We start from the raw sequence: 25,296 nt of genomic DNA, 5'->3' as shown, positions 1-25,296 counted from the left end.
ACACTGTAATGTGCTAAAGGGAGTTTTTTAATTCCTCTTGTCTAAATCCTTCATTTTACGTTTCTGTAGAGCTGCTTTTGGAGCCTGTAAAGCATGTCAGTGGGTAAAGAGTAGAATCCAGGGGTTTTGTATTAAATCTAAAACAGCAGATTTGTGTATTTATGTCCAGTTTAAAAAATGCCTCATTTTTTCCAGCTGTTGCTATTTAAATTGGATAATTTGTTCTTGAACTTAGTTCTTTGTGAAACGTTCCAAGATATGCATTGGGCGGCACGATGGAGCGGCGGTTACCGTTACTGCCTCGCTGTGCCGGGGCCCTGGATTTAGTTCCGGACTTCGGGTGCTGTCTACATGGAGTTTGTTTTTTCTCCCTGTGTTTGTCTGGGTCTCCTCCCACAGCCGTGTTAAGCTTGGGGTCTTTTACGTGTAGGTGAAAGGATTGGAATGCAATGTAAAACCTTAGACAGAGCACAGAAAATACTATTTCGAAGAGTATTTAACAAGCACTAGTGCAGAGTATACAGCATGCCCATATCCACACTGTGTTGATATGCGCATCCGCCTGACCATGACCTGTTAATATGACGCATGATATACTAACACTGTTGTGTGGATGTGGTTGTAGTATGTATTATTTGATTAAAATGACAAACTCTGGGTTTTACGTTTGAGGGTTTCCTGTGGTGTGTATGGATTTAAAAACTCCATCTCACAAACGGGGGCTAATAAACAAGTAAAACAAGTAAAACAAGCCACAACCATACTTTTTACAAGCTTCATGGCAGTGTGTTTTCAGAAAATCCAGTGTAGAAGGCCTTTCTCAAAGTTTCTTTTTTTGAATTGGATACATGGATTTGATTCAGAAGTGTGTCTTGAAACCCACCCAGCCTTGGTTTTTTTTCCCCCTATCTTTGGCATAAAGAGAGTTAAGTGCGAACAGGACAGCTGGAGCTGAGTCAAATCTGCATTATGTCATGAAATCCATAACTGAGTATTGTGTTCCCTGGCTGCAGTTAACCTGTGTCCTGAAGCGGACATGTAGAGTTGCGTCGTTTCCAAAGTATGACATTCTAACTGAGGAAAGCGACAGTTAAATACAGCATGTTCAGTAAATGCCGTAATCCAAGGATAGTGTTACAAAAAATGTTATTTCTTTAGCTTGAGAGCGATGGAGAAATCATGGGGATTGGCTTGAGACTGAGTGGATAGTTTTGTCTAATTTCCTTGAAACCCAAATAACTGTGATTTAAACTTCCTGAATATCGTTTTCGATATTAAACATTTCGTAAACGGTTTTGATTCAGTTGATTTTCAGTTGACACAGCAACGTATTCATTTTTAGTTTCTTAAAACTGCAATTTCCAATCTGGGCGGGGTTGGTGTGTTCTCCTCGCGTCACACGTGGGTTTTCAATCCCGGGTTCGGACTGGGGTTCTGCTGTTGTCCATTTCCTCTAGGCCTGCGAGGGATTGGAAATGCGTACAGAGTTACCAGTGATGGAGGCAGGTGAACTGGTCACACCTAGACCAGCCCAAAGCCACTCGACACCAGCTGCTTTGTTGTGAATTGCCACACCCATTCTGAGCTAATGGAATCTCCCATACTCAACCGTGACCGGTTGCCCTTCGCCCAAACAAGTCTTTTTTTACAGACAGGCTTGTTGGGAGCCCCTTCAAAATGATATTCAAAGGTGGACTAAGACTACACCCAAATATCCTAGTGTAGGTACATGTCATATATAAATATAAAAATCTGTAATTAGCCTTTTACTCTCCCTGGATCAGACTGGTGTGGAGAACAGGGCAGTGTAGTGTGGATAGGAGTGGGGATTGGGGTTATTTAAGGTAGGCATCTCAGAAGGAATTGCCAAAGAAGCTCATTAAGTCAAGAAGGAAGGTATTTATATGCAGTTCAAATCTGTGATTATCTCAGCAGAGAGGCGCAGTCCCCCCTGGAGACTGACCTCTGAGTTTATTTCCTCTTTTCCCTTCCAAGATTCTCTGAAGAGACAGGAAAGACGGGTTTTGGTTTTTATTTGCTTATGTATGGGAGTATGGATGAATGGGTGGATGAATGAATGCTTTTTTTCTTTATTTTCTGAGTGAGAATCATTATTGTTGGTGCTGGACCACTATTTTCACAGGAAGAGACAGGCGCTTACCACTAAACTGTAATTTTGTGGTTGAAACCACAACACCAGTCTTTCTGCTGCAACGGCTACATCTAGCAGAGCTGATGTGAGCTCCATGGTCAAAAACAGCTGCAGGTCTGATTTGCTTTTTCTGTGTTTGTCAACTGCTTTCCTTAAACAGCACAAAGTGATCACAGACATTTTTATGTTTCATTGAAGTTCTGGCCAGCAGCAGCACAAAGTGGCAGGTATCGGAAAAGGGATTATATGACTGCTGGTGATAAGAGAGACAGTTTAATTTTCTTGAGATAACCTGCAGTAAATCAAGTGATAAATCATGTGTGCTGCTGTTTTCAAAATATTCTTCATCCTTACAATTGAGCACCAGATCTAGGTTGCCCTGAACTATATGTGATGCGCGACTTATGGTAATTAAAGAAAGAGTCATGCCAATTGATGTAACCTGACTTTCTATTAAACGAGTGCAATCTATCCATTCTTTGTTCACCAAGCTCTTATCTACAGAGAGCTGCGATAGTGAATGTGGAAAGGATGTTAGCTTTCTAAGCCAACAGGCACATAAAGTAATAATGGTCCGACCTGTATATGATGACACTTGTGCACAATATACAACTTCATAATTAGGATGTTTATGCTTCCACGGAATTAAGATCCCCTTCAGTTTGCGTCTGGAAGTTTAAAAAGCCCCATCCCAAGTGGCATGTAGGCAAGTCGAGGTAAAGTTAGATGCCTGGAATCATGGGTAATAAGTGACATCATAGAGAAAGGGGATGAGCAGGAGTTGTGTGGGAGCTGTGCTGAAAAGCAGGAATGACAGCTTTGTGGATGAGAGGCTTATTCCTGGATCAACTTACCTGTTTTTTCCTTCATCACCCCCGATAAATGAAGACCCTTCACTGTCCAGCTCTACCCCCTCTCCCAGGATGCGAGTGTAATCCCTCTTCAGAGGAGCAGAGAAGGTCATGTGGCAGGAAGATATTTTGAGCTCAGATAGGATCAAGGATCAGTAGCCCAGGGATCTAAACAGGTATGCGCCAGGGAGGCTGCATTATTGTACAGCTTTGGTCTGATGTCTTTGCATTGTTATCTACAAAACGTGCGATCAGGCAGATGCTGTTCGTGATTTCTTTCGCAGAACTTTTCAAGAATTCGGTGCCCCAGATTTCTTACAGGATGCCTGTTCTCATTACACTTGGGCGTCCTCTTGGTGATGGAATCAGTGCAGTGGATTTTTGTTCTTAATTCTGTAGCGGCTTGTCTGGTTGCACATGTATGCTCAGTGATGACGGTTGTGTAACTGGTTGTCCGCAGAGTTTATTAGATTGCTGCAAGAATTGATCTTGATGGCTGGCTGACTGCAGGAACACAGGGGCTGGAATTAATGGCCAGCACATGTTTCTTTCGTGCGCATCTGCGTGTGCAACAGACAGAAGGTCCGAGCAAGGTTGAGACTGGTATTTTTTGGTGTTTAAATCAGCTGCCAGCTCTGGTTTACACGAGCGCGCACACAGATGCAGGCCTGCAATGTTCTGAGCTGGTGGGATGTGAGGCTTCCAAGGTTATTTTTAATTCTTATCTCATCATGCTAATAAGCGCAAAAAGCCTTTTCATTAGAAATGAAGGGGAAGGCTTTTTTTTTCCCCAAAAAGATTACTTTCAGCATCTGTCAAAATGAGTCAGGAGTTTGGCACCAAACCCGAAGGCTCTCTTTGAAGGGTGCTGTGCTGTGGTTTTTGGCCTGGGATAAAAAGGAGCAGTTTTGAAGACGGAGAGATAACTTTCTCTTCATGTCCTTCTCCTCTTTTTTTTTCTGCTACAGCCTTTGCCACCTGAATACTAGTGTTAGGTACAGATCCCAGATTTTTGCCTTTTGTTCTTTTTATTTTGGGGAATTGCTAAGCAGCTGAAAAGTAATGTATTGATACAGTGTATGTAAGACCTACTAAATATATATATAAACCATCTCTCAGATGCTGTCCCTGTTTTTGTTTTTTTTAGGTTGATGTTGCATTTTCTTTTTTTCCTTTTTTCCCCAAATCATGTGTACGTACAGGGAACCTGCTACTGATGTACATACCAGCCACTTTCCAGAGACCTCACCTTAATTGATCCCTTGTACCATATAAAGCAGGTGACCAGTATATAGGTTTGGATTCAGTTAGATCCAAGTACAATGGAGGTGTTCAAAAACTTTCTTCCCAGTGACTGTTGTTGTCTGACAGATGGACACTCATATGTATGGAGAAGACTTTTTCTCCTGTGTCTGTGATTCTGCGAGTCAGTGCTTTTGATGAGGGTTTTTCGTGTCAGTAAAGGTCAGACTGTCAGCTAGGTTGGCATTTCCTATCAAACCTGAGACTGTCTTGTAGTTCACAGATCTGTTTTGATATCTCATGTGGACTCACTGTATAATGTGTGCTGCATTTGTGTTCAAGAAAGCACTAGTGTATAGTAGCAGATCAGTTTTAAACCCTTGTGACCACCAGTCCGTAAGTCCAGGGGTGGTCACAGAAGTCATACAAATTACAGGACATCCAAAAGGAAAGTGCAAAAAGTGTCAGTCTACTAAAAGAGCTGCACTGGTACTAGAGGAAAAGGTACAAAACAGGAAGATAAACATTCAACAAAAATAAAAATCTGCAGTTTCACCAAGCAGTTTCCTATTACAAGTTTCAAAACAACAGGCTTTCACTCACCCAGGCTGTGTAACAACACACAGACAAGGATACTTTGCAAAACTAAGATGAGACTGACTTGCCACACCATAAGTCCCAAGTTAAATACCCTGAGCTCCTCGCCCGGTACCTCTTGGAAGGACAGGTGAGCCTCCATTTACACCAGGGGCAAGCCAGTGTCTGTCTTCTGACACATAATGATGGAACAGACAAGGGACAACAATGTGGTCATTAGGTCATTTTGTATGGGATTACTTGCATGTAGGAATGGATTCAGAACATCTTCAGATCGTAAAGACACTTCTCACAACTTATTTCTATGGTTTTTGGCATGTTGTAAAACAGACCCTTTAAATGGACGGTCTTATCAAAGATATCCGGTACTTTGAGCAGTCAGGGTCATACTTATTTCATTATATTTACAGTAGATTATTTGTAGGAGTAGGCTCCGGCTCCCCCGTGACACTGTATTGGATAACGTGGTTAGAGAGTGGATGGATGGGTATTTGTGGAACCATTTAGTTAGGAATTTTGTATTTGTGTGTCGCAGGGAGACGTGGGTAATTGTAATCCTTCTTCTGTGCTCTATGACTTGTGGATGCAGCCTACAGAGGGCAGTTTGTTTGCCTGACCACCGAAGGGAGTGGATATCAGATTATTAGCAGATTATAATAAGTTCCTTGCACTCAGTGGAGCATAGCTAGAATGGATCTTCCATGTACTTTTTTTGGACGATATCAGATTTGACATCCTAGTTAAATCCTGCGATTCCTCATTTTGCATTTGAGATCTGTAAAAACAGTGTCACGCGCAATGTGGTGCATCAGCTTTAAAATTGCTTCCCGTCTCTTTAAAGTGTTGCCAGATAATAAACCAGAGACAGGCAAGCTGTTGGGGGCTTGCGTATTTAATAAATTAATCTTTATTTATATAGGGCTGTTAATATAACAAAATATAAAGAGCCCGTTTGCTCCAAATATACTGCCCCATATAAAGATGAAGCCCAGCCACTACTTAGGTAAAGCCAGGGTCTCCCAGTCCTGGTCCTGGACTACACACCTGCTGTTTTTTTTTATTCCAGCCAAGCTGTTGGTTACACAACTAAGCCCTTAATTGACTTAATAATAGGATTAATGTGAACTGATTGACAGTGTTCAACTTCCAACATGTTCGGGACAAAACATAAAAAAAACGGGTGCATGCATCACTCACGATACTTGTTAGTTCAATTAGAGCTTCAATTAGGTAATTAAGATTTGGCTGAAATGAAAATCTCCAGACATTCTGAGCCTCCAAGAGGAGCATTCAAAGGAAAAAGCAGTGCGTGACCATCAGAAACATCAGAAGGACCATACAGACAGCCTTCCCTGAAGAGCATTATGAGCTTTCACTACGTCTTCAGTTGTCACTTTAAGGGGCCAAATGGTATTTCCATGCTAGGAGACTAAATGATATCCGTAACCATGGCATCTGTGTGGCGGTGTGCTCTAAGTGATTTTAGCTTGTAAGAACCAAGAGAAAGTGAGCACGAAAGTAAAATAAAGAGAGACAGTACACCATTGTAAAATGCATTTGCTGTGTTTTAAAGAGTGCCATTTCAGGAACTTTTAAGAGGAAAAAGCTTATTAGAACAGAAGATAGTTTGCTGAACCTCTTAGTTGTTCGTAAAATTTAGGTTAATGGTTTTAATTCTGAATTTGTTAATGTAATGGTCTTGTGGCACTTATAACCCTGAATTAAATACCCTCCAGTCTGCTATTGTTTTGTATCCACTCTAGCTGTATATGCTACCTATTATTTAGGTATTTACTCTACTGCATCTTTATGTGATCTTATGGTTGAATTACACTTTAGCCACATTGTGGTGCTTGTCATTACTGTAATTTTAGTGCAAGAATACAGTAACAATTCATTCTGTTGATTGTTTCTGTTTGTCTCCATCCTTAAAAACGTAAGTGAAAAATGAAACACTGCACGTCCTTGTAGAGAAGGTCCTTATTATAACCAAATTCCAACTGAGCAGCTCTGCAAAAACTGTACATCTTCAAAGATTTGTATATGTGCTCATTTGGGGTTAGAAAGTCTTTTCAGAATTTCTTGCAGTAAACTAGATATATTTCTCAGGCATATGGTAACACAAATGCCCCTATTTATATGCTGAAGCAGCAACAAAAAATACTGGAGATATATTTTCAGATACAGTTTTTGTGTTAAGTGCAATCATCTGCAGCTGCCTAATTAGACAATGTCTACTGGGGACAAGGTTAGAATCCATTCCATTGAAAGGGCAATGTTTGGAAATACCTCAGTGGCTGTCATTTCTCTTTCTGTCCTGTTGGTTACATGTGAAACCTCCTCTATTAGGTTTTTAGAAAAAATAATTATCTGTATTACATTGGCTGTTTAAAGTCAGGCTATTTCCATGGGGGAATCAAAGATCTTGAGAGAATTACTCTGATGTTAGAGGTTGGGTTGCAAATACGTGCTCTAGAAGTTCCGAGCTTTGAGAAAGTGTACCATAAACATTCAAGCCCTTTAGCAGCCCAGATAGCAATGTTTACCCAATAACACAAAGATAAAAGTTAACACAAGGCCATGCATATATGAAAACACAGTGAAACAGGCCTTTCACAATCAACCTGTTTGTCTATGGGTAAGGTCTAGGTTGGTTCCCATGGTTACAATGGATTCCCATTAAGCTTCAATTACTGTGCCCCACGCTCCCTTGTTCCCATGTTGGCCAGTGCTGAAATGTGGTCTCTTGCCTGAGAGACGGTTTTAAATGGCACTTTCTCACCGGAGCAGGAGTGGGAAGGCCTTCTTGCAGCGCTCTGTCCTTCTTGTCCCGCGGCCCTGAGGAGCAAGAAAGAGGCCGAGGCAGAGGCTGACGCGGGCTGACAAAAAAATGTCTGTCTTCTCTGTGGGGGGGAGCGAGCAGCCCTCCTCGACCGTGTTTGGTTGTTGAAGTTGAAAGACAACTGCTAGGATTAAAGATAAAGGCTCTCTGTGCGACATGAAGAGGTTTTTAAGCCGAGGGGCCTTGACCTGGTTTGCCCGCCGTCACGGCTGCAACGCTTGTTTTTAAAGAGCACAGGCAAGCGGAGGAACGCTCTCCAACGGACAGGAGGGCGACAGCTGTCCGCCTGATAGGTTAAGTGGAGGCTTGCTTGCACTCGAGTGCTCTTTATCCTGTTCATTTTGTTCCTCTCGCAAAATGAATCCTAATTGGTCGTTTAGCAAACTAAATGATGCGTTATTAAAAAAACAAAAAAAAAAGGGTTTGTATACAGACATGCGGGCACTTTTGAAGAGGTATGTGAAGGTTTGGAAAACGGTTGCGAAGATCTTGGACCTCCTTATAGCTGTTGCTTACTTAATGAGAGAGTAAGGCAGTTGGTCAAACAGCGGGCCGGCTAGTCTTGCCACATGAAGTCGGATAACTGTACATCGATGGGACAGTTATGTTTGCGTGTTTTATTGCTGAAATTGGCATTTTAAATTTTTTTACCCATTCAGTTTGGGTTTTTCCAGGTATTCGTTAACACAAAAGGGATTTCTGAAGCAAAGGGAAAAGCTTCCGTATCCGTTTTGAAGTGTTTCGAACGAGAGGTGTCCGTCATCCAGATGTTTCTGGAAATCAGCCTGGGTCAGTTTTCACAGCAGGGCTGGGAAGTTTGTTCTGGGTTCCCATAATCCTTAGTGTAAAGAATAGCTGCTGTTCCTAGTTTTCAATACACCAGTGGAATATTTTTATTAGATGTATTAACTGCACCGAAGAACTGCTTGTAAAGTATTCAAGGCAGGGTGACGGGTTGTTTTGTGCTTTGACAGTACAAGATGCCTGTACTGCAAAAAACGCCACCGCTTGAACATTAATACATTCTGTGCATCACCCAGCAGTGCCAGCGTTACGTGTTGATAGGAGTATACCAAGTGCCCACAGAAGTTCTGAAAAGTTGGCCACTTCTCCGTGCTCTCAGTTAAAGTCAGAAACACCTGTGAAATACAGTAGTGGTTAATGACGTCATCACTGCAGTGAAACAGTTAAGGATTCTCCATGTACATTAAGTTTCTGAATGATATTATTGAACTGAAATATTGCTATGTAAACAATCCTTCTACTTGTTCACAGTAATTTCATATAAACAAAAAGCTCTACCGATAAAACCATTGGAATAAAGCACAAGATGGGTGGATGGAAAAAGTGTGTGTTTTGTGTGCCCTTATGAGACAATGAAGAAATGTAACATGCCAAATTATAACAGTACAAGAAATCTCAATGTGACTTAAATTAAGAATTGGTAAAAAAGCTACAGTTCATATTTTAAGGGCAATAGAGGTTTGTTTGCAACCGTGAGATGAATGTGGCAATCACTTTTTATGTAACCTTATTTTTTGTATGTTTTCCCCTCAGAGGTCAAGACTCCCATATACGCTATGAACACGTTTACATGCAGGAGCCCAGCAGCCAGTCCGAAGTGGAGTTTGCAGAGGCCAAACGGCCCAGACTGGACCTGGGGGCGGAGTCACTGATACGACACCCCACTCACCTGACCCCAGCTCAGATGGGCGGAGCCGAGGACATGTCAAAGGTCAGTAGGGCGTTTCTCTCCAAGACCCGACATATGAGATGGATTGCTGGCAGAGTTTTCATGGGGAATGATATTTAAAAAGAAAACGTAGTTTTCTTTACTCTATTTGATTTGTAGAGAGAAGTACTTCTTCTGGTTCTTTATATGAGAAAAAGTTCATTAAAAAACTTTCATTAAACAAATGTGTAAGAAAAATAACACCAGCATTTGGTTTATGCTATATGTGTACTGATCTTGGATCAGTTTCTGTAAACTCATAAATAAAGACTCAACCATTTTTAATTTTTGCTCATATATAGAATATATACAGTATTGCAGTTTTTTGTATAAGCTCTTAATTTTATTGAACTCTGTTTGTAAAGAATTATTCCATTTGCCCAGATAGAGAAAAAAATGGGGTGGCGCTCTGGCACAGTGCTGGGACCGTGGCACCTTAGGTGCTGTCTGAGTGGAGTTTGTATGTTTGCCCTGTGTTTACTGTACATGGCTTTCCTCTGGGTGCTTCAGTTTCCTCTCACAGTCCAAAGACGGACTGTTTACGTTATTTGGCATTCAGAAAAAGTAGTCCTGCAGTGAGTATATATGAGAATGTTCTTATATATTGTTATATATGTTATTTGTGGAACTGTAAATTAATTTGTGAAAATGTTCTTAAAATAATTTGGTTGCTGTAGGGGTAGTTGTGAGGAAGTAGAGGTTGTTATTAGAATAATGGTCTTTGATTCTTTTACTTTCAAATATCTGCTGGGCACTTCTTGTATTTTTATATCTACTGTATTAACTATACCTCCTATTTGAAAACCCTCTGCAATATGAGCTCTCTGAATCAACATTCCAGTTATTTATCATGTCATACAAGTGTGGTTGTCGATTAGATAATGTAAGTTGTTGTAAGCCTACTGTATCTGGAACTGTGGCAGGCAAACCAGGAACAGGTGGTGTATTTAATAAGTTAATCACTTGTAGAAATCAATTAACTTCAAAGTGTGCAATGTAATATGTTTAGACAGTGCAATGTTTAAAATTAATGGCAGCAAGCAATGACATGGCACAGATCTCGGATTTATTCTGAAGGACAGGTTTAGAATGAGTGTGTGGTTGGTTATAATGCAGTTTGCTTGATTTACCTCAGGAACGAAACTGTCCACACCTACACCAGAAAGTTCATTAAAGATGTGCATCAGCAAAAAGGTAATACGATATGAAACCCAGGTAGTTTGGTCAAGAGTTCCAAACATAGCATCCTTCTGTAGAATCCTGAAATATTGGTTCTCATAAGAGCACATTTTTGTAAAGTAGTGTGTACCCTTTCTAAATGAGGCCTTATTAGCACATTTTACGGTATTTACGTAACATCCATTGATTCAGTTCAGCCCATAACTACATTCCTTAACACTTTTCTTTTTGCTCACATTGTGATGAAGGCGATGAAAATATTGTGGTCACATAGACACCTACCTTTTTCTACATAGCCCATATATTTTCCACTCTATAGGTTATTGTTGGATTGTTTGTATTTTTTTGTAATCTTGAGAGCCTCAGCCAGAGGCCAACCAAGATTCCGTACGGTGGGATTACTCGCGTTTCCTGGGCTCCTCTGCATCGCAGCGCTATGCGAGCGTGCCTCTGCTGCCAGGATTAACCTTTGCCGAGTTTTCCAGTGGGCTGGGTCAGGCAGCGATTAGCGGAGCTGGCAGTGACAAGGATGGGACTTGGCGTCCATCCGAGTGGGCTGGGAGTTTTCACAGCGTCTCGGCGCTCCGTTTCTAATTGAGTGGTCCTGCGCCCCTGTGCCGGGGGCTCGGGAATCGTTGGAGCTGTTTGCAGTGGAGAGAAAAAACATCAACAAGGCTCCCCCCCCCCCCCCCCCCCTCCGCCTCCCCCTCTCCTAGTTCTCTGCACTCATGCAATTACAGGTGAGGTGACCTTGTTTGCTCTGCCTGATTTTTTTTTCCCCCTCGGTTAGCATCTTATTAGATTTTGTTATGGACTGCACTTGTATCACCACGTTATTTTAAATTTCGATTTCAGTTGCTCTGAGACGTGGGCCGAGTCTGCCTACACATAGAGACCTTAACTCGCTTTGAATGTCCTCAGAACCTACTGGAATATATGCCACCTGTCTAATCTCTCTCTGAAGCAAATACATTTCTACTGATCTGTCTATATGCCGTCCTAAGTAAGAAGACCTTTTAAACTGCTAATTGGAGAAATCTGTGTTGGTTTTTTTTCTGCGAGTCCAGTGTTGGACAGTCATTAGTGAATCTGGAGTAGTGGAAGGGTCCTGATACATGGCCACTGTCTGTGGATGTATTATCCTTTTTGTTACATTTGGCTGGGCTGAGACTCCCAGTGCAGCCTAAGTGAGAGCAGTGCTTTCAGAATGCATGATGTAATGTTGCAAAGATCAGCAGGATAATTCCATTCATTTAGAATGCAGAGTAGATCATGATTGCTATAATGGCTCCTCTGTCTTTTTTTTTTCTGTAGATAGAGCTCTAGGAATCTTGCGGTTTCAAATGCCATGACAACTGTTTGTTCTCCTTCGGCTCTGCGCTGAGTCTCGGCTCTCACTGCCATTACACGGGAAAAACCTTTTAAAGGGAAGAACAATGTTCACGCTGGATCCAGGACAGTAGATGCTCTGAGCTAGGCAGTTATGTAGGGAGGGGGCGTAGAGAAGAGATGTTTAAATTACAATAAGTGGAGTCTTTTGCTTTTTATTTAATATCTCACGTCTGCAAGCCTTTTGTGAAGACTGGCCTCATGAGCCCATTCCCATCCCATCCTCCCATAGTGACGCCAGTCTTGCTGCTGCTTTGTAGAGTTGTGTGGATGGCCCAGTCTACCACTGGGAAGTGGTCTGGAATTATTACCGTCTTTAGAGCATTTTTGGTTTTTCCATTAGGAAAGGAATCTGGATGGGCTGCAACTGCCTTCTCTCTGCAGATTGAGTGGAACTTGCTTCTAGGTGACGCAGTTGTGAAACTGAAAGCCAGCAGTCTTACTGGTCCGTGAAGAGTCTTGCTAGCATGAAGGTACATTTGTTAGCAGTACTGGAAACGCACTCCCCACCTCTCCTTCCTTCCAGGGTTGGGTTCTTGCAAGCCTGTGGGTTATTAACTGCTACCCCCCTTATTGATTCTGGGGATGTCCCCAGCACCAAGGGGTTCCCCATGAAGGGGGTGGTACTCGTGCTTTAAAAAACTCAGGGCATTAGGAAATGCTGATCCTATAAACCTGATTTCGGAGACTTGTGCTGTGAAACACTTGAAACCACTTTTACCAGCATGCCGTGTGCCTTTTCATCAGAATTCTAGACTCAGGGTCCTCCCTTCTCGGAGATCGCCCTCCTTCTCCTTGATGTACTGTATTGCGCGTATGTGAATTTGAAGAGCAGACACATCTGGGCACATGAAGATTGCCTCTCAAGTTCAGTCCTCTAGAGACTTCATGTAGTAACAAGACAGCAGTAGGAGAAGCGGTGATGATGCATACCCTAGACAGCTATAGTTTCTTCACACTTGCGTATAAATATTTATTGATCCAGGTTAAGTGTAGCACAGTCGTGTATTTTTACGGTGTAATTATGATAACCTTTTCATTAATTAGAAACTCTTGAACAGGCTCAAACGGTATGGCCTACATGAAGATCCACCTTAATTCAACTGGTGAAGCAGGTTCTCTCTCCTTCAACTGATCTGGTGCGTCGATCCTGTTTTGTATTTCGAGTGTTTCCCTGCCTGTGTGTAATACTCTTCACTTGTCTAAAATAAACATCTTCTGCCAGGTGTTTGCCCCTTCTTGAATCGCATCTAGATCTTTTTGAAATGCTTTGGCTTCTTTCCTCTGCAAAGCTGAAGCTGTTTTCGAGCTGCTGGTGCCTGGAGGCTGCTGCACATCACCCAGGTGGATGCCACACTTTCTCAGTGACGCCCTCTTATATGTGGAAAGCGGTTTGGGGTGCAAGCGTTATGTAAATGCGAGGGATTATTATTAAGTCTCTATTTTTAAATTTTGCTGAGAGGATTTTCTCCTCTGGCCCAGGAGATTCACGGCATTAGCCTGAGGCTCCGCTCTCTTCTCTCATGCAAACTGCTTTCCAGTGAGTTTGGCTCTTCCAGTCAGTGTTTCAGAGCATCCCATCTTGGACATGTCTAGAACCCGTGAGAAGCTGAAGAATCGCATTGATGCCCCCTTTTAATATTACCTCCACTCCCGATGAAGCTTTGTGATTTCATGCAGAGTACAAACTGTGGCGCATTATTCACTTTGTGGTGGATATGTATGATTAAATCCCTTTAACTGTGATCTCCATTAAAGGTGGTGATTCAATAAATAACATGGCAGATTTGATTCAATTGCTTAGATGAACCAACAGGTAAAAGGGTCAAAAGACACCATATGTGCTTTTCAAGTAATAAATACTTGTTTTATTAACATTTGGTAGCAATCTTGGCAATCTTTCTGTTAGTTACAGATATGGGCAGTGGGTCATTGTTTTTTTTTTATTGGCAGTCAGTGGATTCCATATGGAAGCAGTTTCTGCAGGGACAGCACCTGAGTGTGTCATTATGATTTCAGTCTCTGGTGAGGGCAGAGCTGGTTGTGAATGTCAGCTGTGCATACAGAAAATTTTTTTTTTAGCACTGCACTTTCTCATATCACATTCCTATGATCTGCCAGGTGAGCTATGAGGAGAGCCCATCGGTTGCTGTAAAGATGTTCTGAGGTCTGGGGTTTGATTTGTTTGCATATGCGTATATACTATGCACACTCTGACTTGTTGCACTTTATACAGCTACTCATGAGTTTGCATGCATGTACAAACTGGTATTGTCTTTTGTGTATAATTGTTCTGTTTGGGCTTGTTCTACCGTTTGGAGAGCACTTCTTTGCTGTCACTAGAGATTATTGTTGCCTGCAGCAGAGTGGAGGAGTAGTTAACGCTTTGGACTTGTAACTGGGTCCGTACCCTCAGTGGGTGATTGCTTTTGTTGTGTTGAGCTGGGTCTCTTACCCAGACTTGTGAATGGCCCTGTTTTATCAGTGGGTATCTTCAGGTCATCATTGTAAAGAAGATTCTGTTCTCAATTGACTTATCTGATTACATAAAGGTTTATTATAATTCTATTATGTGCGTGGCTGCCTGAAAGCTTGCGGGTCATGGGTTTGATTCTCGACTGGAATGCCTTCTGTGCAGAGGATGTCTGTTCTCCTGTTTGCCTGGGCTCTCACTGGGTGTTCTTGGTGTTTTTATACGGTCTGTGTGTGTGTTTGTGGTCCCTCCATCTGCTCTTTGCCTCCAGGATAGGCTCCAGATTACCCTGGCCCTTCCCAGAATGCTCAGCTTTCTGATTGTGCATGTGTGGATAGGCTGTAATTATATCATTGAAACTAAATGATCTTGCTTGATTCTGTTCTTAACTGAATTAATGTAAATAAATCTATTGAAAATTCACGTTCTGATGCATGTAATTAATCACACACGTCTTTTGGACAGCTCCACCACACCAGGACTTGCAACAGCCTGGCTCTGTGTCATTAATTGTGAATGACATAAGAAACACCCTAAGGGTATAATGGCTTTTTTTAAACTGGCTGTAGAGTGGTATTGTTGAATTTGTATTTCCCATAGCCTGGACAGAGTGTGTGGGACCCTGAAATGACTGCAGAGCCTTAAACATCTTTAGAGCACTTTGTATTAGGTTATTGTCTGCAGAGGTGTGTGAAATAGGACCGAGTGCTAGTTTCAGCTCCTGAGGTAAAATCACCGTGGCGTACAAGTGTCTCTTGCTGGGATCCTGTGAAGCGTACATTATTAAAAGGGTACAGCAGGCTGCTTGAATCGCTGCTTTCTCTCGCCATTCACTGATTGCATCTGACAGGTCTTATATAACAAGGTTACTGCCTTCAAAGTGCAAACTGAATAGCTTGCATTTCCTAAAGATTGCACTGCTTCTGAAGCAAAGCTTGCTCTGCATTTCCATTTTTTGTTTGTGTTTTTCTGCCACTGCTGATTTAATAATGCTTTTTTGGGAAACTTTGTTTAAGGCAGCTGGCCAAATTTCATAGTATGTATAGGAAGCAGCTGTATCTCATCTTATCGCAGTTTTGAATTGCTTATCATGAAGATCATTTCAAATTTAGGTCATTTCTTATTTTGTTTTGTCATGCTAGTTCTAAAGATAAGATGGGGCTGCTCAAAACAGCTACTAATTACAGTGTGCAACAGATCTTAAAAATTACATGCATAGAACTAATCTTGTCAAAGTGATGTACCCGGTAGTGTAATTAAAAGCAGCTTTTATGGTAAAGTACTAAATGAAAGGGATGATGGATTTTGGAGAGTGACTCACGAAGTAGCAAAAAAATAACTAAGGGGCTTGCAAGGTGTTGTAAAATCACCAGCTGCAGAGGGCTACAGGTATCAATGTAAACCTAAAGAGACGTTGCATATGTTCCTGCTTACCATGCTTTCAGATTCAGGATTGTGTTTGGATGTCAGGTGAATGCGCCTGGAGAGATTTGTTTGACCTAGATTGTATCTGCTAGGTGTATCAGCAGGCTCTCTGTCTAGCCCTGAGCCTGTCTGCTCTCTGTCAGTGTTTACTGGAGGGGGGGGGGGGGGGTTGATCAGGAGCGACAGCTTTTTATTGCACACCCAGTTGTGAGCATTTCACGTGTTTTTTTTTAGCAGTGCATGTCTTCTCTGTGAATTCCTGTTAATGAGAAGGAAAATGGTTTGTACCTTTCTTTAAGAAAATACAGGAGTGTTACATTCTCCTTTGCTCTCTAAGGTTCTTTGTGGTAATGTGTGCAGAGCTGACCAGACATTTTCCCTCCTGTTGTGGAAGTTTCAGATGCATATTAGGTGCTCTGAGACCAAGAGGTACTGTAGTTCTTGGTACTTCAGCAGACCCTTTTGAATCTCAGATCACACTCGACCGTGCACATGTTGAAATTATGGATGCTCCTCATCACAGAAACAGAGTGGTAATGTAGTTTTGATTTGGTAGTGGAGTCAATGATCCAGTGATCTTGGCAGCAGTGTTACCATATTGTAGCCTGATCTTATCAGATCTCGGAACCTATGGGGGCTAAACCTAGTCAGCACTAGAGTGGGGAAAGTTCTCAGGAATTCCAAGTTGCTTCTGTAGTTGCTGTTGGTAGACCAGTAGATGGAACTCATCCCTCTGAGCTGGAATACCACTGTGAAGGAGGAGGTCCTGTCTTTTGAATGAGATTTTAAATTGAGCATCTGAGTATTAAAGTTCCTGTGGTGGTGTCGTTACCATAAGAACACTTGCAAATGAAAGGAGGCTGTTTGGACTGTCTAGCCCCTTCAGTAGTCAGTAGCTAATGGATCTGAAGATCTCATCCAGCTGTTTCTTGAAAGAAGCGAGTCTGTCAGCTTTAAACTCACTTAAAAAAACACACACCTGGGTAATCTGTTTCATGCTCTCTTGACCCTTTGGACACAGAAATTATTCCCGTTCGTGGTTTTACATGCAATAAATTTCCATGTGGCTAGATCTTGTGTGCACTGGTTGTGTTGCGCTGCTTGTTCTGAAGACGTCCACTGGATTCAGCCTGTCAGCGTAGTGAAGTGTAGGACAATCCCCAGGATGGGGATCCCTGGCAACGCTGGGACTCATTCCACAGTTGCAATGCCTTTCACAGTGACCAACATCATATGCAGTGCTCTAAATGAGGTTTTAGTAGTGTGCAGTCCAATTCCTTGACTTTCCTTTTAACTACATTTCCTACTATTGTATGTCTTTTTTTATTACTTCCCCATATTGTCCAGAAGATGTAAATACTATGTAAGACGCACCTTTTTCGTGAACAGCCTCTGCCAGCTCAGCATTACCCCATTTTGTATTTATAGTTTTTCGCTGCGGTCATATAATACTCCCCCCTTGTCAGCATTAACCATCTGCCAGGTGTTTGGCCGGTCTTGACTTCTAAATAGAACTTCTTGACTGACTCAATATTTTTTATTTTTGATTTCTTCTTTTATAGAGTTTGCTGATCCTCACATTTTGGTGTCATCTGCAAACCTGACTTGCTGACTAAAAAGGTTGAGAGAGTAGAGGTTTTAACACCCGTGTGCTGGACTTGTAAATCTGGCCCCTCTAAAGTTCTTCTTTAATTTAACTGGTGAAGAAATGTTTTCACTTCTCCTCTTAATCTGTGACTGAAGTGCAGCCCCCACCCGGGTGATACATAGCCTTTGTGCTCCAGTAGACTCACAGCAAATCCAAGTGATCTCCTTTTCTGTGTGTGAAATGCAGTGGCAGCCTTTGAGATAAAAATGCTGTATAAATGAAGGTGATCTTTGTCATTTCTAGTGTCCCACGTCAGAAGATACTGGATTTTAAATGTTCTGGCCCCTGTGAGGCACTAGGTTTTGCGGTAAAAAGAGATAATCCAGTATGAATAAAAAAGAAAGCTCCAGCATTTACCTACTACAGAGACCTGTAGTTCACCTACTGTTGGTCAATCAACATAAAAAACAGCGTTCTGCAAAAGAGTGTAAAGTTGCTCAAATATTTTAAATATTTTTGTCCGTTATATTTTTTTATTTTATGGGTGATGATAATGCAGGGCAGAGTGAGAGCAAAGCGGAGCCAGGCACGTACTGTACATGACCTAGTCATAATGTGTAAAACAGAAATAGAAATGACTGCACTGAATGCACAGGCCTCTTAAACCGCAGATAGGCCCCTTGATGTAGAAATCTTTGTATATTTCAAGCTGGGGTGCTAAATCCAGGCTGTTGCTCAGCCTCCAGTATGCCTTACGGTTTCTGGGAGGTGTTGGGGTGCATTGTATTCTGCCTTCCTGCACAAAATCCTGCTCTGCACCGTCTGCATGAAGAGAGAGGGGTGTTCTGCAGCCTTTGCTGTGTCCCTGCAGCTGTGGGTCTCCAGCTCCTGTTGCAGCCTTGTAACTGTGCAGCTGTTCCGATCCACCATGTGCCCTTGACTGGAAACCCCCAGTGGCTTTTTGCATATATAGCACAAAAAAAGAGGGGGAGGGGGGAGGACAAAACCGAAAACGACCTGGTGGTAAAAGGTGCTGAATAGCAAGAGATCTTTATCAGCTGCCTAAGGAGACTGAAGCCGAGAGCTGAGCCCTGCAAATAGATTGTTACACACCGAGGCAGGATGTTTTCTCTCTTCTGTGCTGAATTCATAGACAGTTCCATTCATCCTGCGATGAGATGGTGAAGGAAATATCCGCTCATAAAATCCCCTCCAGATCATTTCCAGCCTGGAGGATTACGAGTGTGCTGCGAGAAGATTTATTTTTTTTATTCTAACAGTTTGATTATTCAAACTTTTTAGTCCCAATATATCACATTTATTTTGCCCTTTTAAGAATTTGTTTTGGTGGTACTTTGTGAAAATGACAATTACAGTCCTTTTTCCCCCCTGTAGTACTAAACATCAGTAACGACTACAAAGTAAGACTCATGTATTCGTTTTCTAAATGGAGGAGGTCAGAAGCTGGATCAAGGAAATGGATGAATACACCGTGCTCTCACTAAAGAGGGGTGACGTGTCTCCTTCAGACGGTCGTGTGTATTCGCCAGGCTCTTTCTGTGCTAGTGTGAAGATTCGTGCTCTGGGAATAGGTTCAGGAGTTGTCTGAAAGAGGCGACTTTGTGGTCACACCTCTGTGACTCAGTCTCCCGTGGGCGATGGTCTGTTTCGTGTCTCACTTCTCACAGTTTGAAGATTGGGAAATGTTTTAATTTGCCACCTAGCAGATGGAGGGATTTCTGCCGGTCAACATCGAGTCAGAATCCTGCAACAGTATTGTAAACCTTGCCAATTCCCACTGCAATGTTCCAGTATCATATAACACTGAAACCTCCCCTTAGTTTTCTGTCGCTCAGGTCGATGTGAAAAGCTTCTGACACCAACTCTCATCTTCCATGCTCTCCTGCCTATAGAAAATGATTTTGAAAAACACAAGTACTTTCAAACAAGTACTTTAAAAAAATTAAAAAATAAAAAATTAAAAAAATTAAAAAAATAAGTATTGACTTAATTCTAGAGTTAATAGGAATAGGTTTTCAGCTCTTGAATTTGTTTGACATTACCTTTTAACGATTGTAAACGTAAAATAAGATCCCAATGGCAAATAGTCCATTCAGGCCACTTGTTAGTTCGATTTAAGGTTTTGATTAAATATTTAAACTGGGCTGGAATGAAAAGGACCAGGATTGAGAACCCCTGCTCTAGGTGTTGCCTTTGCTGCAGAGGATACTATGTTAAAAGTTAGGCTAATTTAATGTTTAGCAGTGCTAGCTTCCCAGCTCCCCTCTGCCCACAATGTGCTTTCATTCCCCCCAGCCGTAGGTGTTGGACAATCTTGGTGTGGAAGCCTCCAGACCCTGCTTTTTTTCCCAGAAGGAGAGGGGGAACTGCTCACCTGTCAGGGGAGACTACTCTCTCCAGAGGAGCGGTATGCAGCTTTTGACTTCGCCGTCTAACTTGAAGACGGTTCATCAGGTTGGCCAGTTTGCTCTCTTGCTGCAGCCCAGTAAAAAAAACCTGTGTGTGCTCTTGAGGAGAAGGCAGCTTAGAAACAAAACCTTCTGCTGCTGCTGTGTGGCTTTGTCATTTGTTAGGGCTCTGGTCTGTTGTCACCAGCTCCCCTTACAAATAGGTAGCTCGGTTTTCTGATGAATGTAAGTAATTTGGGAGAATTGGGATTTTTTATGACCTAAATATTGCTGTGAAAGGCTTAAAACTGCATGAATCAATACATTAATGAATCATACATGAAATTTGTCTTTTTGTGAGCCATTCTCTTGACCCTGTTAAAAATGTATCACTCCAGTGCGGTACTATTCCCCGAAAGCGATGGAAGGAGAAATACAGAGGTATGATACTGTACCCCAGATACTCCGCTACAGCACTTCACAGTTAAAGATAAGAGGCATCTTTTTCATGGAATGATTTATACAGTGTGGGCTGTCATTGAAGTACAGTCCTGATGGTTTGTCGGTTTGAACTGCGATTCACATCGTACAGACTGGATGGTGTCTACTGGGTGCGGCTGAGAGAGATACAGATGTAGTCGATTTACGTGGATCAAATTGCCCTTTTCTTGCTGACAGTGTAAGCGTGCTCAAAAACAGTCAAGGTGCCTTGTTATCTGTGCTTGTTGTTCGCTCACTCTTGTGTGTCAAGGTTGTGTTTCTGCCATTCCTTGATTGTTGCAGACTAGAAGTGCTTTCAGGGTTTGTGTTTTTGAGGGTAGAAAAATACATATGTTCCAACATATCTCCACTTCTGAAGGCAGCCTCTGTGTTTATTTTGTGTGTAACTTCAGGGTTTTATTCAGCCTAGCAGTGGCAAGCCTGAGCAAAACAAGCCTGGAAGTGCTGGGGCTTGATACCAGATGCTCAGTCTGGTGTGTGGAGCCACGAGAGCCACAGAGAAGATTTATGACCTTCATAAAAACACACCCTGGCAGGCACTTGTGTTGTAGACACGCCCAGTTCATCAGCATTGTCTTTCTCTGTGCAATGATGCAGTTGCAAGCCGCCTTCTTTGTGCAGACGGCCTCTGTAGGTTCCCAGTGTTCCAGGTTGTTTTCTTCACGAAGGGCTGTGAAGGAGGAGGATGTGCTGTCATACACGCACACTCATGCACGCACAAGGGAAGATGTCTGTTATGCTTGGCATAGCATTGGAAATGTGAAACTTATTGCAAGGCCGGATTCTGAATCCATGGGCTGGTGATGCACACACGTTTGTGTTTTCCCTCTGACCTCAGGTAGTGCTCACCTACAATGCAGGAGAATTACAAAGCCTTAGTAATACTGTATGCCAGTATTCAATAAGTACATTTTCTTGGACGTTTTTCTTAAATGTGCTCTTATAAAATGCAGAACCAATATTGGCAGTCGTCACCAGCAGCTCTTTAAACCCTTCCTGCATCACCTCTGGAGGTGCTGTTTATTTCACACAGAGCTCTCTTCGCTATTTGGAAATATGATGGACACGCTTTCTACAGACTGCAGTGGACACAAACTAATGCATCATGTAAACTGAGTGTGGATGGCACGTTTGTTTTTTGTAATGTCTGGTGGCCATATTTTGCTTGATTATTATTTGAGGATCAGATAAGCATGTGTGGTCTGTCTCCTGACTTTACTTATTTTTGGTTACAGATTGAGTCCTGCCAGTACTGCCACACTCCTAGTAAAGGAGCAATGAACACTTTCAGCTTGTATAAACAATGCCTTTTGTGATAAAACACATCAGAACAAGAAACTATGTACAGTAAAGGCTCCTCATCATGTTAGAACTTCTTTTAGAAAGAAATCAAAACAAGGTAGGAACTACAGATCCATTCTTAAATGCCGTTTATTCTTTGCCTTGGCCTTTTAAAAAGTAATCTGATGTTCCAATACAGCATTTTTCAAAGACACTCAACAGCAGTTTAATGTAATTCACACAGAATGCTCTGGGCGGTTACTAGCCAAACAAATGGATATAAGGCTTAAGCATGCAAAAAAAAAACTCCACAGCCTGCAAGAGCATACAAATATCGTGCCTAAATCTTGGAGACATAACCGCTTCAGAGGAATTGGCATCAGGAAAAAGCTGTTGACACAGAGTGAAATTAGTGGGAGGTCTAGACATTGAAGGATCATCTGAGTCCCAAGAGAATTCTCTGGTAGAAGAAGCAGTTGCACTTCCCTTTATATACTGGCAGACACGACTACAGTGTTATCTTTGAAATGTTTAAACCTTGCATTGCTGGAGTATGTGTGTGCCTTGATCTTTTATTTTTTTCCAATCTTGTTGTGTATCGGGTTGCTCTGGATTTGCCAATCTCAACAAGGATGAGAGTTTATTGTCGTTTACCTTTGCTGACTGTAATAACAGTTTTCCTGTGTCTGGCAAAGATTGAAACGTAACACTGGAAACGGAGTGGGGTTCGAGGAACAACTTCCTGCTCTCCTGGAAGCCTTGGGGATATAACCACAGGGGTCCTCCTTGTCTTGGGAAAAATCTGTTATTGAGGCTTAAACAAACACAAAAAATAACCAAGTTATATCATCAGGCCCACATCCAGCTAAGGGAGGGAAACATGACATATCCATCAAAAAGAGCTGGATAAAGCCAGCAGCATGGTTCCTTCGAACAAAAGATGTTGAAAATATTTCCTCTGGAAGAGGAATCTGGAATAAAAGAGTTTCCTGTGTATAGAAAGAGCTTGCCGTTCAGACTATATATATATAAAAAGGCCTTATGAAGCTTGTGTTCCATTCCGTTTATCTTCATGTTGAACAGATTTTGGTTTTTACTACAGAGCTACAGCACATTAAGTGATTTGTTTGGAATAAATTGTTTTTGGTGAATGTGTCTCAAGAGGACTGTCTTGTCATTCTGATTACTGAGCCATACAGTTTATAAAAGGACATTTTTTTAATAAAGACCTGCTAAGGGTATTTTGTGGTAGTTTGTAAATTTAAAGCAGTAGTGCTTTGCTTTCCAACCCCAAGGTATAATCAATGGCAGTGTTGCCATACTGTAAAAAAAAAAGCATTGAAAAGTCAATACAAAGCAAAAATGATGCCAATCAGCATGATGGCCTGTTTGGTCCTGACAGGAGTCTAGCAATCAAGACTGCAGTTCCCTGTCTGCCATTCTGGTTTCGTCAGGGACTACTGAGCTGCCTGAAACATCAATGATTTTGATCTTTGATCGCATTGACAATCACTTGATATTCTTTGGATTTGTTATTATAAGCAAGGCATGTGAAATCCGCGTTTCCTTTTCTTACCCAGCTTCTGAAAATCACTACCAAGGATAATAATTCAATGCCTTTTTTCTGTCTCCGCTCCTCCTGCTACTACCCTCCTTTCTTCTTGGTAGCAAGTCGTACAGTATATATATCTAGGGGAACGACACTGCTGGGGAAACATAAATAAAGATCATTGTCAGAGGTCTGGATTCGGTCAGCTTAATCTTGTTTGGCACATGAGAGCACTGCAGCGCAATTAACAGAAAAAACGACAGTCCGTGAGAGTGATGTGTAGGCTGTTTTCTCAGTTCCTTAACAGAGCCAGATTCTCTATATTCTGGCATCTGATAATAAGGTTTTTTTTCTTCCATAACATTTCTATATGCCACTGACATATGAATGATTCTACCATGAGAGACAGGGCTGAATAATACACATTACTAGCAACTATAATTTTAAAAAAATCCCTCTAACCACAGAAGAGGCCCACAGCACTGTACATGTAAGATGATTTTGGCAAAGCATTCACTAAATGCTTATCTCTTGAAAACCAATACTACGAAAAATCAAGTTTAAGAAAAACACCAGACCTCAATTGTCCGGCACCGGTGTAATTAAGGAAGAGCTTCATGGCTGATACAGAAGGGACTGCAACTCAGTGGTCCCGTTGTAAAAAATCTGGATCAGGTTGTTTTTTGGGGGGAGTAGGAGAAATTAATTACCACTTAGTTTCCAGGACATTTTTAGAACAGTGCTTCTGATGAAGAGCCCCAAATCACCAAGAGCTCTCTATTCATTTTAGTCAAACAAGGTGTCCTCCGGGTTTATCTACCCTTATCTGATACACCGGAACATGGCTAAATTTGAACATTTAATCACTCATTTAGCAATTAAATTTTTGTTTTTCTGTCAACAGTCATAACCACACAAATGTCAGATTGCCTGCATGTGACTGGATGAGGCTTTGCCCGTAACTTTCTGAAGGTTGCAAGTGAGTGGCAGTGTCCTTGGGCCTTTTCTTGAAGTTAGACATGTGACAGGCTTGCTGCTCCTCTGAGACACTCTCTCTGTGTTTATCATCTTTGCTCTGGCTCTGGGCAAGCATGCACATTAACTAGGTTACTCCGCAGATAAAGGAGAGCTCGAGCCTTTAAAGAAATAAAAAAAACGCAATTAAAACTGCCCTTATTTTTCAGACTTTGTGAAGCCTCATGAAAACTGTGTGAGCTTTATATTCAATACTTTTTAACGTGGAACTGTTAGTATTTTTTTGAAAGCCGGAATGTATAACCTTGACATCATCCTGTACAGTTTGTCCTCCTCTGTATAACTGGGATTTGTATACATTGAGAAATGAAAGCAGTATTGGAGAGTAAGAATTCTGACGCGGGAGTCTGGAACAAGCTACTCAGCTGTGTTGTTGAAATTGATGCCCTGGTTTCCTTCAAGAAATGGTTTGATGAGATTCTTAGATCAATTGGCTATAAAATACCAAACAGGCTGGTCTGTTCTCGTTTGTAACCTTTCTTCAATTCAATACTTTTTAACGTGGAACTGTTAGTATTTTTTTGAAAGCCGGAATGTATAACCTTGACATCATCCTGTACAGTTTGTCCTCCTCTGTATAACTGGGATTTGTATACATTGAGAAATGAAAGCAGTATTGGAGAGTAAGAATTCTGACGCGGGAGTCTGGAACAAGCTACTCAGCTGTGTTGTTGAAATTGATGCCCTGGTTTCCTTCAAGAAATGGTTTGATGAGATTCTTAGATCAATTGGCTATAAAATACCAAACAGGCTGGTCTGTTCTCGTTTGTAACCTTTCTTATATTCTTAAAGGTCTCTTAAAGTAACAACCTTTGAACAACCCCTAACACTGGCCCTTCAGCCCTGACATTTAAATAGCAGTACAATGAAAATTATACATGCACATACAGTAGATTAGTCCTGATATACAGTGATCTTTTCGCTGTTTAATATAAAAAAATGTACCAATTGCGTGATATTAGATTGCTGAGATCTTGCAAACCAGTTGGTTTTTGAAAGTGTAATTATTTACCTCTGAAAGCCCCTGTGTTGTTTTTTTTCACACAAGACAA

General features: G+C 41.7%; 1 protein-coding gene across 1 annotated transcript in view; it reads left to right on the top strand.

Moving 5' to 3' along the window:
• The window catches only part of ncor2 (nuclear receptor corepressor 2), a 179,667-nt gene that overhangs the window by 48,851 nt on the left and 105,520 nt on the right, over positions 1–25,296 (top strand). The window contains exon 4 of the mRNA XM_088935499.1: positions 9,242–9,419. Within this exon, the coding sequence (XP_088791625.1) occupies positions 9,242–9,419 (178 nt within the window). The remainder of the gene's footprint in view (positions 1–9,241; positions 9,420–25,296) is intronic.

This window comes from Atractosteus spatula, chromosome 17 (assembly GCF_055471065.1).
Source record: "Atractosteus spatula isolate fAtrSpa1 chromosome 17, fAtrSpa1.hap1, whole genome shotgun sequence".
Classification (NCBI taxonomy): domain Eukaryota; kingdom Metazoa; phylum Chordata; class Actinopteri; order Semionotiformes; family Lepisosteidae; genus Atractosteus; species Atractosteus spatula.
This window is presented reverse-complemented; position numbering and strand designations above follow the sequence as displayed.